The 21,896-nt window shown below is 50.7% G+C and overlaps 12 protein-coding genes across 12 annotated transcripts; 7 read left to right on the top strand and 5 right to left on the bottom strand.

Annotated features, from left to right (window-relative positions):
* Positions 1 to 791: 791 nt before the first annotated feature.
* N7508_002744 (uncharacterized protein) lies at positions 792 to 1,577 on the top strand (the record flags this gene model as incomplete). Its single annotated transcript, XM_058460810.1, has 1 exon — positions 792 to 1,577. One exon carries the CDS (start codon positions 792 to 794, stop codon positions 1,575 to 1,577), a length of 786 nt encoding a protein of 261 aa, XP_058321387.1.
* Positions 1,578 to 2,980: 1,403 nt separating this feature from the next.
* On the top strand, positions 2,981 to 3,724 carry N7508_002743 (uncharacterized protein; the record flags this gene model as incomplete). The annotated part of the gene is made up of 2 exons (XM_058460809.1): positions 2,981 to 3,317; positions 3,369 to 3,724. 2 exons carry the CDS (start codon positions 2,981 to 2,983, stop codon positions 3,722 to 3,724), a joined length of 693 nt encoding a protein of 230 aa, XP_058321386.1.
* A 221-nt stretch (positions 3,725 to 3,945) lies between these two features.
* N7508_002742 (Enoyl-CoA hydratase AKT3-1) lies at positions 3,946 to 5,024 on the top strand (the record flags this gene model as incomplete). Its single annotated transcript, XM_058460808.1, has 4 exons — positions 3,946 to 4,262; positions 4,308 to 4,418; positions 4,477 to 4,833; positions 4,883 to 5,024. The coding sequence occupies 4 exons, from the start codon at positions 3,946 to 3,948 to the stop codon at positions 5,022 to 5,024; spliced, it is 927 nt and encodes a 308-aa protein (XP_058321385.1).
* A 402-nt stretch (positions 5,025 to 5,426) lies between these two features.
* On the top strand, positions 5,427 to 6,884 carry N7508_002741 (glycosyltransferase family 4 protein; the record flags this gene model as incomplete). The annotated part of the gene is made up of 1 exon (XM_058460807.1): positions 5,427 to 6,884. The coding sequence occupies one exon, from the start codon at positions 5,427 to 5,429 to the stop codon at positions 6,882 to 6,884; it is 1,458 nt and encodes a 485-aa protein (XP_058321384.1).
* Positions 6,885 to 6,982: 98 nt separating this feature from the next.
* Positions 6,983 to 8,026, bottom strand: N7508_002740 (2-hydroxyacid dehydrogenase; the record flags this gene model as incomplete). Its single annotated transcript, XM_058460806.1, has 1 exon — positions 6,983 to 8,026. The coding sequence occupies one exon, from the start codon at positions 8,024 to 8,026 to the stop codon at positions 6,983 to 6,985; it is 1,044 nt and encodes a 347-aa protein (XP_058321383.1).
* Positions 8,027 to 9,536: 1,510 nt separating this feature from the next.
* Positions 9,537 to 10,520, top strand: N7508_002739 (FYVE zinc finger domain-containing protein; the record flags this gene model as incomplete). The annotated part of the gene is made up of 3 exons (XM_058460805.1): positions 9,537 to 9,805; positions 9,859 to 10,000; positions 10,140 to 10,520. The coding sequence occupies 3 exons, from the start codon at positions 9,537 to 9,539 to the stop codon at positions 10,518 to 10,520; spliced, it is 792 nt and encodes a 263-aa protein (XP_058321382.1).
* A 415-nt stretch (positions 10,521 to 10,935) lies between these two features.
* Positions 10,936 to 11,577, bottom strand: N7508_002738 (GNAT family N-acetyltransferase; the record flags this gene model as incomplete). The annotated part of the gene is made up of 1 exon (XM_058460804.1): positions 10,936 to 11,577. The coding sequence occupies one exon, from the start codon at positions 11,575 to 11,577 to the stop codon at positions 10,936 to 10,938; it is 642 nt and encodes a 213-aa protein (XP_058321381.1).
* Positions 11,578 to 11,915: 338 nt separating this feature from the next.
* N7508_002737 (rRNA (cytosine-C5-)-methyltransferase RCM1) lies at positions 11,916 to 13,699 on the top strand (the record flags this gene model as incomplete). Its single annotated transcript, XM_058460803.1, has 2 exons — positions 11,916 to 12,113; positions 12,173 to 13,699. 2 exons carry the CDS (start codon positions 11,916 to 11,918, stop codon positions 13,697 to 13,699), a joined length of 1,725 nt encoding a protein of 574 aa, XP_058321380.1.
* A 92-nt stretch (positions 13,700 to 13,791) lies between these two features.
* N7508_002736 (uncharacterized protein) lies at positions 13,792 to 15,186 on the bottom strand (the record flags this gene model as incomplete). Its single annotated transcript, XM_058460802.1, has 4 exons — positions 13,792 to 14,756; positions 14,804 to 14,872; positions 14,921 to 15,046; positions 15,096 to 15,186. The coding sequence occupies 4 exons, from the start codon at positions 15,184 to 15,186 to the stop codon at positions 13,792 to 13,794; spliced, it is 1,251 nt and encodes a 416-aa protein (XP_058321379.1).
* Positions 15,187 to 15,709: 523 nt separating this feature from the next.
* Positions 15,710 to 18,007, top strand: N7508_002735 (GMC family oxidoreductase; the record flags this gene model as incomplete). Its single annotated transcript, XM_058460801.1, has 2 exons — positions 15,710 to 17,186; positions 17,241 to 18,007. 2 exons carry the CDS (start codon positions 15,710 to 15,712, stop codon positions 18,005 to 18,007), a joined length of 2,244 nt encoding a protein of 747 aa, XP_058321378.1.
* Positions 18,008 to 18,188: 181 nt separating this feature from the next.
* N7508_002734 (glutathione S-transferase family protein) lies at positions 18,189 to 18,905 on the bottom strand (the record flags this gene model as incomplete). Its single annotated transcript, XM_058460800.1, has 2 exons — positions 18,189 to 18,800; positions 18,852 to 18,905. The coding sequence occupies 2 exons, from the start codon at positions 18,903 to 18,905 to the stop codon at positions 18,189 to 18,191; spliced, it is 666 nt and encodes a 221-aa protein (XP_058321377.1).
* A 488-nt stretch (positions 18,906 to 19,393) lies between these two features.
* On the bottom strand, positions 19,394 to 21,234 carry N7508_002733 (putative pyridine nucleotide-disulfide oxidoreductase AMID-like; the record flags this gene model as incomplete). Its single annotated transcript, XM_058460799.1, has 5 exons — positions 19,394 to 19,563; positions 19,866 to 20,173; positions 20,223 to 20,580; positions 20,637 to 20,978; positions 21,027 to 21,234. The coding sequence occupies 5 exons, from the start codon at positions 21,232 to 21,234 to the stop codon at positions 19,394 to 19,396; spliced, it is 1,386 nt and encodes a 461-aa protein (XP_058321376.1).
* Positions 21,235 to 21,896: the final 662 nt, after the last annotated feature.

Below are 21,896 nucleotides of genomic sequence, written 5' to 3'. Positions count from 1 at the left end.
CAGTCGTGTGGAAGCTCGGTCATACACTTACAAGTCAGCTTTTCTGTGTAGGTTCCTAGAAAGAATCCTGGCCCTAGTTGCTCCTGGAATCGTAATTGGTATTCCTAGATTCCTCATGCCCCACCTCTAAGAATCGTTTGTTAATCTCGGGATTCACACTTAGGAAGCCAGGAACAGAGCTGTCGGTTTAAATATTATCCGATAGGTGACCCCACTGATCCAACGGGGACCGGGGGCTGTGTCCGAACACTGCCTTTTCCATTCTACATTATACCTCAAAACAATGCTGCTCACATCGAAAGATAGAGGTTTTTTTTAAAAATGTCGCTCGCATCTTTGTCACTATGGTCCTCTGCTTTGGTTAGCGTTGTTCGGTTTGTTGACGACGTGTCCGTCGTTACAGATATCCCAATGACTGTGGCTGTAACAGCACTCATATGTCTTTGTGTCTTGTTGCAGGTAAGGTGCATGGAATTCTACGGAAAAAAAGCTGATTTCTTTTGAAGTTCGAATATAAACAGGGAATAATAGCCGCGCTTGCAGTCTTGGAAGTCTCAAATCCCCAAGACCCCGAGGCCAACGCATTAGAGAAGGATGAAACATCAGACCCTCAAAGTGACGTGAGAGTTCCAGACGAAGCGGGTCCATATATCAAAAAACAAATTCTTAAGTGTGTGAAGGCACATATCGGTTATAGCCTTGGTGCGTTCGCAGCCCTCGAGTTCTTATGGCGAGCTGGATTCATTTCAATGAATTCACAAATATCCGGGGTTGGTATTTCGTGCACATTCATGGCATTCATATCCAGCATCACCCACCCACCCAAGTCCAATGCTGTCACTGGTGACTGGGGTCGTGCTCGTCGATACTTGAACAGCCAAGGGTTCTTTTTGACGGGCCTCAGCATTTTCTTGCCATATATGGTGACATTTGTGCTCATGGCTCTTATCACACGCTTTGACTTAGAGCCTCGCTTCCCGGTTTACATCGTATCCAAATTGTCTTTGGGGTTGCTTCTGACGAACCTTCACACGGCGTGGGTTCATGCTGTCATATCCAAGTCCAGCAATTCGATCTGGCAGAGACTACCTAAGGGGAAAGATTGGCTTGCAATTATTCCAGTCGCCTCTTTGGATATTGTATTGCCGCATGGTGTTTACTATTTGACAAAGACTGCCTTGGCTTTCGCTCAGGGTATAGTCTCTGTCAAAGAAGATGCTTCACCAGCAACATTCGGGTTTTTCGCTGTTACTATTGTCCCAATATTCTTGAGCTGGTTGACAGCAACCTTCACTCGCGCCATCTATGTCAAGATAGCGGCATCAATGCTACCCATCGATGATCAAATTGTTCTACCCTTTGACCATAGAGGCCCGACAAATCGTCTGAACATCCGTGATGCCATCCGTAAAATCACAATGCAGAACTGGCACCGTTACCTACGTATTGTCTATGAGGTGGCTGTGTATGAGTATCTCTGGGTGATTTTTTCGGCCGTTGTCATCGTGGCGGAGCTTTATTATATGGCGCCGTGCGCTTTTATCGATATAATTGGTTGGTATACCCGGGATTGGTGAGGTCATCTCAAACCTCTCAGTACTGGCTGCATGATTGAGCAAACACCTTCTAAGCCTCCTGACAAGATGTCAAATGACCTGGAATTCGCCACACGACAATCTGCCAAATCCAAGAATGAGGGTCATTGGGGCGCCAGACATATAAGGATATCTCTTGCCACGTAAAATTCTCACACGGTGATCAGTATCACTCGGCAGGCCTGACAGCACTCCCGCATAGCAGCATATAATTAGAGCGAGCTACATCGGGCAAATGAATTCATTATTATCATCATCATCGATATTCATTCAACCTTAGTTCTACCGAGTACCTGAGGTGATTTCGGGCGTTTCATGGACGTTTAGCGCCGATATATGGAATGTGGGTTGCATGGTAAGACTAACAGCTAGATCATGATTACCCTAGAAGAAGTGAGTATAGAAAAAGAACGTGTCAAAACTATATAGGAATATCCCATCCCTAAATATACGTTCGATATCTAGTAGTTTATTGGGTATGCCGGGTTCTACCGCTATTTTATTGAATACTTTTTAGCTATCTATATACCTATTTCGGCTACTACCCATAGTAGAACAGCTAGGAAAGCTAACCGAAAGAAAGACGGGTTCTAATAGACTCGGGAAGCGTAAGACGCCTTCGAAAGGCTAAAGAGGGCTTTTACGGAAGAGCTATTCCTCCGACACTTCGACCCTAAACTAGCCCTACTAGTCGAGTGCGATACGTCGGGCTTTAGACTCGGGAGTATACTAAGCTAGTTATTTACGGATAAGGGATAGCACCCTATTGCGTATTAGTAGGCCTCGCCCGTACCCGTTCGTAAGCGGGTTTTACCCGACCCATACCCATTTCTTGGCGGGTTTGGGGTCCGAAGTTCATACCCGGGGTCAGGTATAGGTTTTGATATTAGACCCGTACCCGACCCACGGGTTACCTACGGGTTGATAAATAGTGCAAATATAGAGAATCTCGTGATTTATATAAATTGTGCATTTTTTGACTATATTTATATATATTTTGCTTATAGGCGGTTTACGTTTATAGATACTAGATAGTAAAATAAGTGTGAAGAGCTTTCATTTTATAAAGAACTAATTGTCACGGACTCCATGGGGGCATGTATCACATCTTCTTGCTAGCGCATCCTTGTAGAGTCGTTAGTGCCGACTCACCGCCTCTTTGGATCATATTAAATAAGTAATTCTTGGTGAACCTAAGAGTTCCCTAAGAATTAGTCTCAGTCATGGGTTCTTTCACCCCACGCCGTGTCGAGTCCCTTCCCAGCGACTCCACCCCGGTTCGATTCTCAACATCTTATATCGTGATGGGGCAGTGGTTCTGAAAAGTCTTGTACCTCTTGAGTCATTCTCCAATCTCCGAAATCAATAGCGAAATCAAACCGTATATGGATGCCGACTACAATAGCGGGCTTGAAGTCTTCGCGAAGCAAACAAAGACCGTTTGTGGACTCGCTGGCAAATCGCCAACTGCAGTAAAATCTATTCTGCAGAATCCGAATGTCAAAGCTGTTGTCAATGATGCTCTCAGCGTTACAATGGAAAGCTGGTGGGGAGATACACGCAACAAGTACGAGTCGCCTCCGCTGTCGAATTCCTTCTTTACGGTGCGTGTCGGTCCTGGTAGTGCTCGACAGGGATTACACCGTGATGACCAGGATCACCATGCAACACATACGCATGGAGACCCGAAGGAAACCACCAAGCTGGGGTGTTTTGTTGCCAGTAAGTATTAGATTCCAAAAAGTCAGAATTACACTAATTCAGGGATCCTAGCCTCTAAAGTGACCAAGGAGAATGGTGCTACTGAGATTGTTCTTGGTTCCCATGTCTGGAATGATGAGCGTAAGCCCGCAGTCGAGGAAGTAACCTATGGAGAGATGGACATTGGAGACAGTCTTCTGATGCTTGGAAACTGCTATTACGGTGCCGGAGCTAATGCGACCGCCGACTCTTTCCGAAGTATTGTTATCACTCTATTCTATGAAGGTGTTTATCGCTCCGAGGGGAACCAGTTCCTCGCAGTAACTGTCGATCAGGCAAAGGAGCTACCTCACGACGTTCAAGATCTACTTGGATGGCAGGCCAGTGCGCCTTTCTGTGGGTGGCACGATCTCTCTCACCCATACTGATTGATTCGTGATGGGGACAATTTGAATTCGGATTTGTTTTAGACAGGCTATTCGGCGTGGCTAGATAGTTTCATATAGTTTTCACGGTGTTCATGAATATGAGACTCGGCATGTGCAGTGTGAAAACATGTCGATCATCCCCGCTCATCCATTACCGAGGCATCCCTGTTCTATATAACCACATCATGTTAGTTGCATCAGATCAAATAATATTCTAGACGATGGCGCCACCTACAGCAACAATCGAAATACCAAACTCTTATGAGAGTCTCGGTCTCACTCATGTCAAAGTGACTCACTATCCATTGGGGAGACCGACAGCAACTCCAGTTGTGATAGTCACCTTGAATCGCCCAGAGAAAAACAATGCATTTACACCGCATATGGCTGATAGTCTCGAACTGGCTTTTCGAGCCTTTCATCTTGACCCCAGGGTGAAGGTGGTTGTTTTAACTGGTGCTGGGAGGATGTTCTGTGCTGGGTCAGATTTGGAGATCGGATTTTCAAATGAAGGGAGGGCTACTGATTTTCGCGATATGTAGGTTTGATTCTGTTGAGGTCGATCGCTTGCTAATGTGCTCAGTGGGGGTCGAGTAGCGTTGGCAATGCATAGGTGTCATAAGCCTACGATTGTTGCTCTGAATGGCTCTGCGGTAGGAGTTGGAATGACCATGACTTTGCCAGCTGTAATCCGGTGATTTCATCTTATTTTCCTGTATATATAATACCGCGATTGTTGCTAATCTGACCAGTATCTGCCACGAAACAAGCAAATACGGATTCGTCTTTACTAGACGCGGACTAACCATTGAATCCTGTGCCTCGTATTTTCTTCCTCGGCTCATTGGTCTTTCTCGAGCCATGTCCCTTATATCGACTGGCGGGGTCTACCCCGGCAACTCGAAATACTTTGGGGACTTGTTCACTGAGGTTCTGCCGAACGCAGCGGAGGTTCTACCCCGGGCTCTGGAATTGGCTCAGGAAATGACCGAGAATGTCAGTCCGTTGGCATCATCGATGAGTCGAGCGTTGATGTGGGAGGGTCCTAGTTCGCCCGAGGCAGCGCATCTCCTTGAGTCTCGGGTGTTTCACCATATGGCTGGTCAAAGGTGAGTTATCCTATCGAGTATAGAATAGTATGGGTCTAACATGCAACAGTGACTACCAAGAAGGTGTCAACTCTTTCCTTAACAAGCGCAAAGCCAGTTTCCAGGCTGATGCTCATGAGCACAGTCCTCTGGACTATCCATGGTGGTCTGAAGCAGATATTAGAGTCGAACCGAAGAAGTTTAAGATATGAAAAGGCCTGGTGATTAGCTCAAACTTGTCAAAATGCACTCGGACATGAATATGATTGGACGTTCCAACTAAACCATCTATTGGTAATATTGATAGTGAAACCCTATGTGAAGCAAAAGAAGGAAGATCACGGTGAGAGTATAAAGGGGTGAAAAGATCACCCCCTCCATGTTTGCCATATTTGGCTGGCATACCACATGACCCCCTAAACCAGTGTTCCCTTCAAAAGGCCAAATTGACGCACGCTGTGAATCGTTCACTGCGACTGGCCGCCAAGCAACGATCCTCAGCGGGCGGATGCGGCACGTGCAGAGATCATCTACACTCTATACACAACTCAACTCTTCAAAAGAACTCCTCCCCCTGCCAAATTTCTCCATTATGTATCTCTTCATGTCTCACAATGGCCGAATCTACGCCCCTCCTCTCCTCACAGGGTGAGGTTTGTAAGGTCCAACATTTCCCCAGTACCCTCCACGGCAAGAAGATCCTCCTCGCGACTGAATCATGGGGTCCCGTCAATGGAGTCAGTCGAACGACCCGCAGTCTGGTCGAGTACCTGCGCGACAATGGCGCGGATCTGATTCTCGTCGCACCTCATTTCAAAGGTGACTCGAAGCAGATGGCGACTTCTTGGGAGCGTCGTTTGCCGGGCTGTGCGTTGCCTTACAACCCCGATTTGACGGTCGTCTATCCGTTCCAGTTGGCAGAGGTCTTTGATCGGTGCTTCGAACCTGATCTCATTTATCTGGCCAGTCCGGCTTCGCTTGGTTTCCAGATGCTCTTGCAGATCCGTCAGCTTAGATCTCCGCCGCCGGTCTTGCTCAACTTTCAGACAGACCTGTCTGCATATGCGGAGATCATGCTGCCTGCGCCGCTGGATCAATTCGGTGTATGGCTCTTGGCTACTGTGCAGGGGTTCTTGTTCCGCACCCGCGCCGTCCATACCATCTTTTATCCCTGCAGTGCCATCCGCCGGTATCTGGAGCGTGCAGGTGCGCCGGTCGACAAACTCGTTCTGTTAGGCCGTGGCGTGGACACTCTTCTCTTCTCGCCGACACGGCGCGATGAATCATACCGGCGACAGATCGCACCCAACGGCGAGATCATCTTAATCTGTGTCTGTCGCATCGCCCCCGAGAAGGGATTCGAGTTCCTCGCACAGGTTGCGCAGCGGCTGGCCGCTGACAAAGTGCCCTTCAAGCTGTTAATTGTAGGCGGGAACCGCAACCCAGCAGTCGAGAACAAGGTGCAGCGCCTCTTCGACGGCGTCCGTGATCACGTCGTGTTTGCCGGATTCCTCACTGGAGCTGCTTTGTCTCGCGCCTATGCCTCAGCTGATCTCTTCCTCCACTGCTCTATCACTGAGACGTTTGGGCTGGTTGTTTTAGAGGCCATGGCCAGTGGTATTCCAGTCATTGCGCGCGACCAAGGTGGCCCCTCGGATATCATCCGTCATGGACAGACTGGGTACTTGGTTCCACCGCGCGATCTCGAACGCTTTATCTCATTGGTCAAGGACGTTTCCCATGATTCACTAAGGCGAGTGACTCTTGCTGTGGCTGCGCGCGAGTATGCCGACAACACCACCTGGGAGAAGATCAACTGTCGGGCAGCCTGGCAAATGGCAGATGCGTTGTCGCATGCCGATCAAGAAGCCCAAGTCCCCCGGCAGGCCGCCCGACGTGGAGTGATGGGGTCGGTCTTTGAGCAGCTTCGACTGATTCTGGCCGTGGGTTTGGTGTATTTCATGTGGTTGATTTCAGTAGTCCCGTTGATCGTTCATGGCAATCGATTCCTTCCCCGAGCATGGCAAGCAATCCAGGGACAGTTCCAGGGGACTCGTCCCTTGCGCAGTTGAGCCTTGAACACTAGTGATGATTTACTTAATACTCATGATGAATGATTCTTTGCAGCGTTCCATTAAGTCCATATCAATACATACGCAATCAGTTAATCTTACAATCTCACGGGCTCTGTATCCCGACGAACCAGTACATGTCCCTCTGTAACCAAAGAGTTCTTGCACGAACGGGCATTCACAAAGTCCGATAGATTGCCCAGTGTGACCTCGGCAATCTCCGACAGTGCCTCGCGCGTGAAGAACCCCTGATGACCACAGATGAGAACATTGTGGAATGTCATCAGACGCATCAACACATCGTCTTCGATGATCTCGCCTGAATGGTCATTGTAGAAAAGCTCGCCTTCTGCTTCGTACACATCCAAGGCCAGTCCGCCCAGCTGCTGTGTCTTTAATGCTTGGATAACAGCCGTGGTATCAATGAGACCCCCACGCGAAGTGTTAACCAACAATGACCCAGGCTTGATCTTGGACAGCGTCTCCTCGTTGATGAGGTGCTTTGTGTCATCTGTGAGCGGACAGTGCAGACTGACGATATGACTCTCCTGCAACAGGGTCTCCAGATCGACCAGCGTCCCATACTGCCGGAACTCATCCCCAACGAACGGATCGTGCGCTAGAAGCCGGCATCCAAAGCCGTGAAAGATTCGCGCGGCGGCCAGCCCGATCCGCCCCACGCCGACGATCCCCACGGTCTTGCCATGCAGGGTGGTTCCCAGCAAGCCTTCGATGTTGAAGTTGCCTTCGCGGACGCGGTTGTACGCGCGGTGCGTCTTGCGGTTTAGCGTCTGGATCAGCGCCACAGCAAACTCCGCCACAGCTTCGGGCGAGTAGGCCGGGACATTCGCCACGAAGAGGCCTAGCTCCTCTGCAGTCGCCAGATCCACATGGTTGAACCCGGCGCAGCGGAGGAGGATGGCTCGAATCCCGTAGGCGTGGAGGGCTCTCAGGACGGGCTCATCTAGTGTGTCGTTTACAAAGACACAGACGGCGTCACAACCCCGCGCGAGTGGCACGGTCTCCTCTGATAGGGAGAAGGTGTGGAAGTCAATGGTGCATAGCGAGGAGAAGTGTTGGTCGCGCACTTGATCTAAAAAAGTGCGATCGTATGATTTGGCACTGAAGACAGCTAACTTCATGATTGCGTTTGGGATTAGGTTGGGGAATCCCCGGGTTTGATGTATTAAGTCATGACGACATGGGTCTGCAAGCAGCTATTTTTGTTTGGAGGTAACTGTACTTGCATGTCACTGGTACATGGACGTGTACATGCACACCGTTAGGGTTTACCGTACTTGTAGATCTGACAGATTAAGTCTTAACGGAGTCTGGATTTGGGGTAGACAGGCAGTTGATCAGTTGGAGACCGAAGAAACACCGGCCAAAATAGCGATCAGACTAGTACTCCGTACATGCAGGCTCAATTTCTAGAAGTGTTCAAAATCTAGTCAACCTGCCACAGCCGAGGTCGAGATGCAAATAAACTACCCGAGATGTTCCCTCTAAATTGTCTCGAAATTACACTAGAACATTTCCACTCCTTCCTTCCCCTTTGGGCTGAGAAGGGGCAGGAATTGGGAACCGCTACTCTCTGATTGGTGAGGATGTGTCAAGTCCGCGGCCCTCCGGAAGCGGACTTGGCCCGAAAGGTTAACCCGGCCCGATGGGTAATCTGACTGGCCAATCAGATGGCTAGCAATGGTGGCTGGCCAATCACATGGTCATGATAAGACTTAACGCCACGAACAGCCTGATTGGTCATTAGCTTCCCGCTAGTGAACCTACGGGAATGTAGATATTCAATATGCCGGTCATCCTCAAGAATGTATAGCGATTGAAGAGAATATAGGTCTAGGTCTAGATAGGTACAGTGTATATTGTAGTACCTGTATAGGTATATCATAGCATAATATTATAACGTGTTACATCTTTGTCGAAAGATACACTGTAGTGTGAAGAATGCATCCCCGTCAAAGTGGGGAGTGGAGAGACCGTATGAGGAAAGCCGTCGTGCTTCATGGATAGTGACCGGTCTGAATCCAAGCATCTAACATCATAGTATAACCAGTCAATATTTACTAGTTAACACTATCTATAGTTCAAGTAAGAGTAAGAGGCGGTCAATGATTTCATGTCTGTGCCGTGCACAAAGTACGAGGTACCTGTAGATGGCCGGCCAGGTAGTACCGGGCGAAGTATAGATACACGTTCATCCCTTCTCACCTCCTTTTGATGTTACATGTACTTATTGAGCCTCTCCTCCAGTATTCTCCTCCTCCTTTAAAACTACTATTCACTGGCTCGACTCTCCTCCATACACTTTTTCATACTTGTCACTGTTCAATAGTTCAACAGTTAACTTAACGTCCCGTCCCCACTGTTCTCGGCCACTTACCGTGCATTTGTTTCCCCGGCTGAACGGTCTTTTTCGCCTCCAATTGATCGGTGGCCGATTATTCGAATTCCCGCTTTTTTTGCCCCTCAACTCCATCAGGGAAATGTGCTGGGCGTTTTGCCGCTGCTCATCATAAACTCACGACCTCCGGCTTTCTGCCCAGAACTCCAGCCTCCAAATATTTCACCTTCACCCTCACCTGCATCTTCTTCACCTTCACCCACATCCCTCCCTTACTTGCATATCCACCAATCATGGCTACTCACGTCTTGACCTCGACCAACCTCCCGGCCAACCAGATCTCGGTCTATGGCCAGCCTTCTCCTACCAACTCGGCCACCAACTCTGTCAACAACTCTGCCAACAATTCTGCCTCCAATACTCCTTCCAATAATTCTCCCACTTCTCCCCGCCTCGCCACGGCTTCTCTGCACCAGCTCCCTCTGCAGTCCCGCCAGTTGCGTCCTCCCAAGGGCCCTCTTTATGTCCCGGCTGCTCTCCGCCCGACCGAGCGTCCTCAGAAGTCATCTCCCATTACCCCCCGCGCAGCGTGCATGGTTCCCTTGACAGCCTCAGTGAGGACTCAGTTGAACCCCTCAGCCGTCGCTTCACCATGGAAAGCCACACCAGCAATATCAGCAAGTCCGCTCAGCACGAGTGGATGAAGAACGAGTCCCTCGGTGAGGTGACTGGTATGCCAACTCGTGAACACTGGAAAGTGAGTATTTGTCCATCCGTTCGTCCCGGTCTCTTTATATGCAGCAATTCGATGGCGCATGTACCATCACAAATGTCGTGTGAGCTCGTCATTTAATGGCGTGCTCAAGTCTGAAATGAACACAGCTAACATCCCTCAGGCGGACTCTGCGTCTTCCAACTGTGATTCTCCTACCTGTCGTTCTTCATTCGGTATCTTCCTTCGTCGCCACCACTGCCGTCACTGCGGTCATGTCTTCTGCGCCTCTCACACACCTCACCTTGTTCCTCTGGACCAGAATGCTCGCTTCCATCCGGAGGGTGAGCCCTCTCGTGCCTGCGACCTCTGCTGGAGTGCCCACCAGCGCTGGGAGGAAAATCGTTCCGATCGCCTGAACCAGATCCAGAACAACATGGACGCCCAGCAGACCGGTGTCGCTGTCCCCAACTCTGCCGAGGAGGCTACTTCCGAGGGCCCCAAGGGTCAGACTGCCGAGGTCGCTGCCTCTGTTCCCCGTGACTGGAACTGGAGCACCTTCTGATTGCATTTCGGTTGTAGCCAGCAGGCCTGCTGCAGCGCATCTACTTTCTCTTCACTTCTCGTCATGCGCTTGCATGGTTTCCTTGATTGGCGACGGTTTTCGGCGTTCAACGGGCCCTTGGCCAAGGGCATTTCTTTTTTCTGCTTTTCTGCGGTCTCCGATACGCATCATGTCTAGAGGGCTTCACACGGGTTTTTTGAGACTCGGTCGCTTCTTGCTTTTTTTGCCTTTGCTTGCGATGTTCCGGATACCCAGCCGACTCACTGAGCGGCCATCTCATTTGATTTGTTTTACTTGTCTTTGAACCATGCGAGGGACTTTTGCCCCATTGATCTAGTTGAATCTATTTGAATCCAGCTGTTGAACTTGAGATTTTTCTGGTAGTCTTGTAGACTGTTGGGTATCTCCTTTATGCCTAGTGTAGAGATAATCTACGAAACATTCCACGATGCTCTATACCCTCCTCATACCAAGTCCCCAACTCCTCATTAGTCACAAACCCCAGTCGCGCATACATCCGCTCCACATCAACCTGCGCATGGACAAGCACGAGACCTTTCCACAGCGGAGCACTCTCCCGCTCCGCCCTAGCGACCAACGCAGCAGCCTCGTCTATCTCCGCTGCATGCACAGCCGCCCACTCCAACGCCGTCTCCACTAATCGTCGCCCAAGTCCGAGGCCGCGGTACTCTGGCATGATTGCCACCCGAGTCAATTTGATACACGGCTCGTGTGCCCAGTCGTACACCGCTTCCCCGTTTGTCTCTGAATTGGTGACTTGGGAATGTGGCGGTTGTGGCGGGGGAACCAGTCGAATGACTCCCACCGGTGTGGTCCCGTCGTAGATGACCCAGTGCCAGCTCCGCTTGTCGTCGCTGTCGATCTCAGCTTCGGCGGAACAGTTTTGTTCGTCTACGAAGACGCGCATGCGGATTTTCATGGCATCGTTAAACACGGGTAGGTTAGCGTTAGGGATGTCGGGGATGTCCAATTTGGCGGCGGGGCCTGGTGGCGGAGGTGGTTGGATTGATGTGCTGAAAACAGGATTGGATGCCATTGTTGGGGTCAGGTTGGATATTATGGAGATGTTCAGGGGTGGTGTGGAAGTGTATGTGTGGATTGGAGATCTGAGCGGAGCTGACCCAGATATATATTGAAGCTGAAGATTAGTGAGATCAAATTTAGACATTTAGCACGAAGCACTATAATACAGTCGTTGACTGGCAGCTTATCGTAGCCAATAAGCCAGTCAAATTGTTATACATATGGTATAGAGTACAGTAGAGTATACCAAATCCTTCCCAGAGTTGAGTTGAATATATAGACAATGCAAACAGAGCAAACAACGTCAATTTGTCGAAAATTATCGATTTTCTCTAATCAACATCCCACCCAATGTCCCTCTACTTTGATGCGGCCGCTATTTTGACCGCGCCCTCCTCTGGCGGCTCGTTCAAGTCGAGAATCTACAGTGCCCGAAATCTGCGCGCAACTCCGGCGCAGATCTATGCGCTGACCACCGAGACCGCGAAATGGGATACAGTATTGGCAGAGGTTATCGATAAAGCAGGCATTCTTGCCCTCGAGCGCAAGGTGGGATGGATCGCAAGAGACCGCTGAGATACCTGCTGACTGACCAAGTGATTCTCTAGCTCTCTCCTCTTCTTGCGCTTCTCCTCGTCCATGATCACCTACTCTCGAAAAAAGGCATTGCGGCCCCCGCGGCGCACCCCATCCGCCAGGCTGTTGAGCGTCACAAGGTTCGACTGAGAGCCGAGTTTACCAAAGCTCGTGTTCGTCGTGGATGTGCTTCGGTTGAACAATTAAAGGCCGCGGTGATCCGTGAGAAACGTGAAGCCGATGGCACCATTCATTTTGTTTACCCGCGCTGGGTACGCATCAACAATATTCGGACTACCTTGGAGGAGCAGCTCAGCACGACATTCAAGTCTTATCGACGGGTAGACAGCCTGGCAGCATTGGCTCCGGAGGACGAGTTGGAAAGCCGCAAGCCGGAGCCCAGGTTGTACATCGATCCTAATATCCCGGATTTGGTGGCTGTCCCCTTTGGCGCGGATTTTACTTCCTCGTCTGCATACAAAAATGGAGAGATCATCCTTCAAGACAAAGCGTCGTGCTTCCCAGCATATCTCTTGCTGGGTGATCGTGGGCCGAAAGACCCATGGCAGGGCGATTTGGTGGACGGCTGTGCTGCGCCAGGCAATAAGACCACCCACATGGCTTCGTTGCTAGCAAAACAAAAGAGCAAGAAGAATAAACAAAGAATCTTTTCTATGGACGCATCAGCTATGCGTTCCAAAACCCTACAGAAGATGGTTGGACTGGCTGGGGCTGACTCAATGGTCAATGTGCTACCGGGTCAGGATTTCCTGGCTCTCGACCCAGAAGATCCTCAATTCGAGAACGTAACCGGGTTACTGCTTGATCCCAGTTGCTCTGGTAGCGGTATTATCGGCCGTGACGATGTTCCTCAACTCACACTGCCTGCTGCACCACCATCCTATGCCCCCAAGTCACAGGGCAAGAAGCGTAAGCGCCAGGACGACCAGGAAGCAGATGGCGAACAGTCAAAAGCTACTCCCGGAGTCCCGCAGGCCTTACCCACAGATGAAAACGACATTCCTGATGGAACAATCGACCCAGAACGACTCACTAAGCTATCGAGCATTCAAGCTCGAATTGTTGAACACGCTTTGAGCTTCCCGAATGCAACACATGTCACATACAGCACTTGTTCCATCCATCTTGTCGAGAACGAAGGTGTTGTAGCTCGCATCTTGGCGTCGGAGGTTGCTCAAGAGCGCGGATGGCGCCTTTTGCGGCGAGACGAGCAGCCAGAAGGTATGCGCCGGTGGAACAAGCGAGGTGTTCGAGAGGAAAAGTCCAAGGAAGGGGAAACCGGGCCATCAGGCACAGTCGATCTCCCTGACGAGGCGCTCGAAGCCTGTATCCGCTCTTGGCAAGGTGATGCCGAGGGTCTAGGAGGATTCTTCGTTGCTGGATTTATTCGGGACCCCGATCATGCTGTGCCAGCTCCAGCTGCTACAAAAAAAGAGTTTCAGACGAAGAAGAAACAGAAGCAGAAGCAAGAGAAGAAACAAGAACAGGAAAACGACGACGAAGATGAAGACGAAGAATGGGGTGGATTCTCAGATTAGATTGAATTATATTAATGCAGGCACCCAGCACCAAAAGCTGCAAGGTCTGCTTGATACCACATTTATATTGTAAAGTGCTTTGTAGAACAGATTTAAAGGAACGTCCGCGACCGATTCCGAACTTGCTGCCTGGTATATACGTCCAGTTTAACAGCAATCAGAATAGACTCACGCGCACCGCTAGGTCCGGTTTGTACTTCTAGTCGCCATTGTCCTGTTCGAACAATCCAGGCATCAAGGGTATGATCCGATCGCGGACGTTTGGCTGGAGGCGTGCCATCACCAATGTCAACCTTGTGCCCCAACAAGGCGACGTACTGGGAGTCTTGTTGGCCATCCACTGTCAAGTCAGTTTCTCGATCGATGCGAATATTGATGGGACCCTGTCCCAATGGCGGATGGGAATCGGGCAATTTCATCTTCTTGGCTATGGCCTGTAATAGACCGGCGAATCTTTGTTTCGTGACACCTAAAAAGTTGGCGCGCATGTTGCCTGCATCGACTAAGCTGGACTCGTCGCCGATTTCTACCACCAGATCGGCCGCCTTCTCGTCCACAAAGGGGCGTGCATACGTGACTCTTCCACCGGTCTCGGAAGTATTATAGACAAATTGAATGCCGGAAGGTCGCACATCTTCAAGTCGGATGGCAATTTCAGATCGCTGACTGAAGGGATTGGTCGTGATCTGATGCGGGATCAACTGTTGCTCCAAGCCGCGCAAGTGGAAATAACGACAATCGCGCAGGAGAGCTGCCCGATGATCTGCGTTTCTAATATGCAGAGGATATCCACGCAGCATATGTAGCAATTCATCGAAGACATCTGCAGACCTGTTCGGTACGCTGGGGGGTACGATGGCCGGAGGGCGCAAAAGACCATGGCGGTTCAGACCGGGGAATACCTCAGACGGGGATGCGAAGAAGGCAGCAAATCCGAGTGTAAAGAAATTGGGGGAGTCGCCAGGCCTAGAGAAGATATCACGGGGGATCTGGAAGTGTCGGTCGCCGATTTGGATAAAGCATTCGGCCTCGAAGAGCTGCGACATCAATCGGGGTACTGGCTGGTGAGCTCGTGCATCTGAAAGAGTTGTCGCCGGAGCTTACATGTATAGAATTGCGCATCTGCGAAGAGCTTCACGAATTGCGCGCCATCCTGTGGCCGGACGTGGTAGCCTGTCGCGGATCAGTCTCCGTCACCTCTGTCCACGAAAGCGCATGTACCCTGGAGATGCCTCGCGATCTCACGAAATGTGGTAGGATCACGATCGATATAGAGAGTCCTGATGTTGGCGACATCGTGGTCCTGATTTAATTGTTCTTCGAAGAAGCGCGAGAAATAGGACGGAGCTGTTCAAGTCAGCTTGAGCCAGGCGTATTGAAATGGACTCGACCTCACCATCAGAGGCAATGGAGGCACCCGAGAGACGAAATAGCTCGGAGCCAATCTGTATAGGGAAGACCTTTTCCGAGGGGAGCGTGCATGCCATGATGTTGAAGAAGAGAAGCCGGAGAGCGGAGAAATTCCCCTTGCATCACGTCAGAAGTCCAATGACTTCGATAGTTCACTTCTTCTCTCCATAGCTTCCTCTACAGTCTGTACAGTCTATCCATTCTATCATTCTATAGTGTACTCGTTAAATTAAACCTCATTTGGTTCGGCTCTTTCAGCTCGGCATTTCACATGGCTCTGGAGCTCGGCAGCCGCACGAGCCTGTGAGGTTCGCCGAACCGTCAATCTCTCCAGGAACAGACCACAAAGATTGCGCTTGAAGCAGTTCAAGCCCTTTGACTGGGCCAAACGGACCCACTGAGCTCAAAATTGAAGATGTCTCTCCACAGCCGAGGCTGCCCCAGATCCCGGGTTGTGAAGGGTTGAGTTGGCGTGGAGTTTCTGCCAATGACAGCGTGAACAGCCTGCACTTACACTTGTGGGGGAGAGGGGAGAAGCAGGTCTTTCTCACTATTTATTCTCGTCCCACCAGTCCTAACCTTTGAACCTGAGATTCAACAATGTCTCTTGAATTAGCTACCCCCAAGGAGGTACCGCTGCCTCCAGTGCCCTCTGACAGTTATTTCTCGGAGCTGCAATGGAAGACACTATTTGCCCTGGCTGATACTGTGATTCCCTCTATCCACAATGCTGCAACGACCAAATCACCGTCCGACAGAGTCATCACAGATGCACAGTGGAATTCAACAGTGTCAAACCTGTCTAGCATGATCGGCGGCCCCGATGCCACAAAGATCGCGACTCAATATCTACAGGAAGATGTGTCCTCAAACCCAGTTTTTTGCAGCATCGTAGTCCGCATATTGGGCAACTATGTGCACGACGAGGGACGGAATGGGTTTGGCCTGATCATGAATGCGCTCAACACCCGCGCGGGCTCGTTGATCCTGACTGGCTCAACAATTCCCATTCAAGACCAACCGATCGAATTTCGGGAGAGGATCTTCCGTGGATGGGATACTTCGCGATTGCGTCCTATGCGTACGGTCTACCGAGGACTTTCGGCCATTGTTAAGAAAGCCTGGGCTATGAGCAGCCCGACACTTGGACCTGTTCTGGGTTTCCCACGAGTTCCTGTCCACGGCAAGCCCGCCGATGGCTTCCAATATGAATTTTTGCAATTTCCTCCAGGCAACCAACCAGAAACAATAGAGACCGATGTAGTCATCATCGGAAGTGGCTGCGGCGGAAGTGTAACTGCGAAGAACTTGGCCGAAGCAGGTCATCGCGTGCTGGTCGTCGAGAAGTCCTACTCTTACCCATCCAGCGCCTTCCCCATGGAACCAAGCGAGGGTTACATCAATATGTTCGAAAGTGGAGGTGCTGTCTTCAGTGATGATAGCTCCATGGCAGTCCTTGCAGGCTCAACCTGGGGCGGTGGTGGCACTGTGAACTGGTCCGCTTCTCTACAGACCCAGGGATATGTTAGACAAGAATGGGCCGATACCGGTCTGCCCTTCTTCACCTCTCTCGACTTCCAGAAGAGTCTCGATCGCGTTTGTGACCGCATGGGCGTCAATACCGAGAAGGTGCAGCATAACCACCAGAATAATGTCATCTTAGAGGGTGCCCGAAAACTGGGTTATGCAGCCAACACGGTACCTCAGAACACTGGACACGATGAGCACTACTGCGGGTACTGCACACTGGGATGCCCGTCAACGGGCAAGAAAGGCCCAACGGAGTCATTCCTCGCAGATGCAGCTCAAGCCGGCGCTACGTTTATGGAAGGGTTCCAGGCCGACAAGGTGCTCTTCACCAAGGTCAAGGGCAAGCGGGTTGCTTCTGGCGTCAAGGGAGTTTGGAAATCGCGGGATTCCTACTTGGGACTCGGTGGCCCCGGTGTGGTTGAGCGCAAGGTGATTATTAAGGCTAAGAAGGTTGTCGTTTCCGCTGGTACCTTGCAAAGTCCTTTGTTGCTGCTGCGGAGTGGTCTGAAGAATTCTCAGATTGGCCGTAACCTTTATCTTCACCCAGGTAAGTCATTTCACTTTTGACTCGTTTTACATTGCAAATACTAACATTTCCAAGTTGTCGGAGGTGGTGCTATCTTTGATGAAGAAACCCGCCCTTGGGAAGGCTCCGCGCTGACAACGGTAGTCAATGAGTTCGAGGATCTTGATGGACATGGACATGGTGTCAAGATTGAGTCGGTGTCAATGATGCCCTCTGTCTTCATCCCGGTATTCCCCTGGCGCGGAGGATTGGAGTATAAGTTGTGGGCGGCCAACATGCGTCGCAGCACAAGCTTCATCACACTGACCAAAGAGCGTGACCCCGGAAGGGTGTACTCAGATCCCGTCGATGGAAGAGTTCGTGTGGATTACACCGTATCTGCATTTGACCGCAAGCACATCGTGGAGGCCCTGGTCGCTAGCGCCAAGATTGCTTACATTTCGGGCGCCAAAGAATTCCACACCACCTACCGCGACCTTGATCCCTTCATCCGACCAGAGGCTTCAGATCCAGATGCCCCTGAGGGCACTAATGATGCGGCCTTGCAGAACTGGATCGCAGAGCTTCGCCGGAAGTCGCCCTTGAACCCCGAGCGTGGCTTGTTCGCCAGTGCACATCAGATGGGTACCTGTCGTATGGGCAAGTCACCCAAGTCGAGCGTCGTGGATCCGACCTGTCAAGTCTGGGATACAGACGGCTTATACGTTGTCGATGCCTCGGTGTTCCCAAGCGCCAGCGGTGTGAACCCCATGGTCACCAACATGGCCATTGCGGATTGGGCCAGTCGAAACCTCGCAGAGAAGATGGGATCCGTTCAGGGTGCCGTTATGGCTCGGCTGTGAACATCTCTAGGCCCAGTTGATTTCGGTACCATTTTTTACTTGACTAAGCGCTTCACAGCCAGTATTTGTACTTACGATATCCAAAGCATGATGATCCTTATTGACCCATGATTCGGTAAACCGAAAACGTCTAATTTCTTGGCTATGCAATCATTGGTATCTTTTAGTATACTATAGTTGTTTAACCCTGGTAAGGCTGGCGCTTCTCAACAAAGTTCTTCTCGCCAAAGGCCTGCTTGATACCCTCAGATTCGATGGTGCGCTCGTACCAGCCGACGGTGATGGGGTACTTCTGGCGCATCTCAGCATCGATGACCAAGGAGAAACCCCAGACAAGAGCAGAGGCAACGGTGATGTCAGCCAGACTGAGCTTATCTTCGCCGGCGAACCAGGTGCGGCCCTTGAGGTAGGTCTCCAGGCAAGACAGAGAGCGTTCCAGACGCTCGAGATTAGTCTGCTCAACCTTCTCGTCGTAGGCGCGAATCTTGAGACGCCACAACGCCAACTGCGTCACAGGGTCCAGGATCTCACCCTGCGCATAGCAGATCCACTGGCGGATCGTGGCACGCTCGGCAGGGGTCGCACCAGTCAGCTGGGCGGCGGCGGGGCCACTCTCGGCGATGTACTGGGTGATGGCATCGGACTCGAACAGGTTGGTGCCATCGGCGCCCTCGAAGGCGGGGACCTTACCGAGAGGGAACTTGGCTAGGAACTCGGGAGTACGGTTGGTCTGACCCATGGCGAATGCGGGGATTGCCAGCTCCAGCCCGTTGAGGTTGGCAGCTGCCTGGGCCTAAAGTGGGGGTTAACTCTGATATTTTCGCAGGGATACTGGCTAGCTTACCTTCATGACCCGAGGGCTGGGCTGATAGGAGTAGATAGTGCCGAATGGTGCCATTGTGTGTGTGTATGAGGTGAAGTGGCTGAAAGTACAGTACTCGGAGGATGAGTACTATTTATCAGAGCGGGGTGGAACCAAGTGGAATTTGATTTCTAAGCGGAGACATGTGTTGTAAGCAAGACATGCCACTGGAGAAGGCCAATGCTATAATGAAGTCCATGGTGTATAGAGTAGAAAGAAAAGAGTAAAGAGTAAAGAGTAGAGAGAAAGTGTAGAGACCATAGGTAGAGAAGTGAAGGAAGTCGTCGGCTGCTGACTTCTCCCCATCAACCGCTCGATGTCCAATGCCAAACATCTTCAACCTCCCACCAGAGCTACACAGGCTCATAATTGATCAATTATCTATTCCCGATGTGCTTTTACTCAGGCTCACTTGCGCTTACTTCTATACTTTAATCCAACCGTCTCACCAGGAGCTTCTACAGGCCGAATCAACCGACTGGGCCCGCCACCGAGACCTTTACACCTGTCGCTATTGCCTGCGCCTACGACCACAATGCACTTTTGCCGATCGCATGTTGCATCGACGACGCAGTCGAGCGAGCCGTGACAGCGACAAGCGATTTTGCATCGAATGTGGGCTGAAGCCGCGGGAGGGGACTGCGCGATATGGACCCGGAGCCCTGGTGACGGTCCAGGGTGCCCATTTCGTGCTCTGTCTCGCTTGTCGACAGTTTCAACCGGGTGCGCAAGACCGACATGGACGCAGTGTCTTGCTATGTTTGTCATGTTGGAGGGATTCTCAAGTCGACAGGGTCCCCGAAGATCTGCATTAATTCCGTCGTATTGGTTTACTCCACCAAAACGCCAAATTCGATTTCTGATCGAAGTACAATACAAAATGCCAATATATTACATCCAGGCTTATGCCTAGCAAGCCTCACCAAGGCGCATGTAGTTCCAGCAAAATGCAATTATGTAAGCTTTAATACTCTCAACGGGGTATCAGAAACATACTGGTATTTCCCATGTCCTTCCCGAACAAGCTTGCCAGAAGATCCTCACCATGGCGGGTGCCCTCACTCGGAGTATAGCTGACAGCCTTGTGGCCAACAGCTAATCCCATCACAGACGGGAAAGGCTGCAAGGTCAAGAATTCTGGCTTTTCGCCTGTGCATTCTGCGGTCATGTGTCGATGGATGTTCATGGCGGCATAATGGCCCATGTGCATTGCGCCACCGCAGCGCTTGATACCTTCCCACGCTGCGAGGTCTCCCACTGCCCAATGGTTCTCGGGGTTGGGAATTGGCCCCGAGAATTGAAGTCTGCCTCTATCAGTCTGATTCCTTAAACATCTGCAAGGGGATATCTTACGATCGGTGCACTTTGATGTATCCTTCCTCATTCAATACCTCCTTTGGCAGATATGTTGATGTCGGGACGGATTGAGAGATAGCGCTCAACACATAGCCAGTTTTGAGCCGTCGACCATCACTGAGCGTGAGGATCCAGGCTCTGTCCTCGGACTCTGTTTCCACGGCTGTCGTGTCCGTGACGCGTTGTCCTAGGATTACCTCAACACCGGCTTCCTGCAATAGCAAAAGTGCACGCTCGGCAAAGTCGTCTGGCAATGGCTCCGAGGAAAGCAAGCGGTTTCGAGAATGGATTAGAGTGATCTTTTGTTGAGGATGAAGAATCTTCAATTCTGCCGCCATCTCGACACCCACAGCACCTGTTTATACCAAGGTCAACAGAGCAAAGGATATATGATTGTGGTCAGACGCGTACCTCCACCAACAACGACGGCGCCATCACGGGCGTTCTTCACATTTGCCATGTGCTCCTTCGCTTCGCTGATGAATTCATCTCGTCGCACGGATTGAGGAACCGTGGGGAAGGTTCGTCGCAACCCCGAGCTTGCAATCAGATAGTCATAAGACTCTGTCCGGTTGGCCTTTGTTTCCGCATCAACGATATGAGCGACCTTTCCAGCGAAGTCGACTGAACTGACGCTTCCCTGGATAAAGCTGAGATTGGGAGATTTCAAGCCGGGGATGTCGCTGAATCGAGTCCATGCCTGTGACGCAAATTTGTCACAGGCCAGCGCCTTTGGAGATCCGATGAGATGGACTACAAAACATCAGCGGGGCTACGCGTGTCGATTACTCGAGAACCTACAATAGCCATCTCGTTTATCAACAACGGTGATCTGGATTGGAATGCGATGCGCTGGGGCTTTGGTCTCTGGGTTGCTGTTAAAGCGGGCAATGCGACCCTGTGAAAGATCGATCAGGGCTAAAGCGGCAGCCAGACCGCCGTAAGAGCCACCGATCACGAGCACGCGGAAGCTGCGAGACACCGTTCGGACAAAGTCGTTAGAGGGCATGGTGTATAGATATGATTGAGAAAGGTGAAGAGGGAGAAGAGTTAAAGGAAAAGAGAAAGGAAAGACAAGATTTTAGGAGCCAAGAGCCAAGGAGCAAGGAGCTACAGACAAGAGAAAGTAATCTCGCGTCATATTCCCAAGATGCGGGTCTGATCTTATCAGATTGGCAGCGACATCGGATTTACGGTAGAATGTTTCACTGTTCTCTTGGCTTGGCTATCTGATCCGACCACCGCCGAAAAAGGTGATGCGATGCGTATTGGTCTTCGGTTAATAACGCAATGACTCTTGATTTGGCACTCAAATACAGTGGCTGCTCTGGTTTCTGTGACGCATCTTACGCAGGAATCCTGCACGCTAGTTCCCCCAGTATTCTATGCAAGCTTTAGACTGAAACCACCTACTGGTTGTGGACTAGCCTAGGTCGTCCCACATGGTTGAATGTTTGGATATTCCAGGTTGTACAAAAGTACATTACCCTTATAAACTTGCCTGTCTATATCAGTTATTGTACTAGAAGACAATATGTCAAGCGTATGTAATGTAATACATAGTTTCATTGAAACCATGGAACCGTAATACACTACTAGCCCAAGCAAGCAGTGATCAGCGATCAGACAAGATTTCGCATCTAATCTGATTTCGGTAAATTGCACCGCGGT

Source organism: Penicillium antarcticum, assembly GCF_028974205.1.
Source record: "Penicillium antarcticum strain IBT 31339 chromosome Unknown utg000003l_segment0_segment0, whole genome shotgun sequence".
Classification (NCBI taxonomy): Eukaryota; Fungi; Ascomycota; class Eurotiomycetes; order Eurotiales; family Aspergillaceae; genus Penicillium; species Penicillium antarcticum.
The sequence above is the reverse complement of the archived record's forward strand: the minus strand, read 5'-3'. Positions and strand labels throughout refer to the sequence as shown.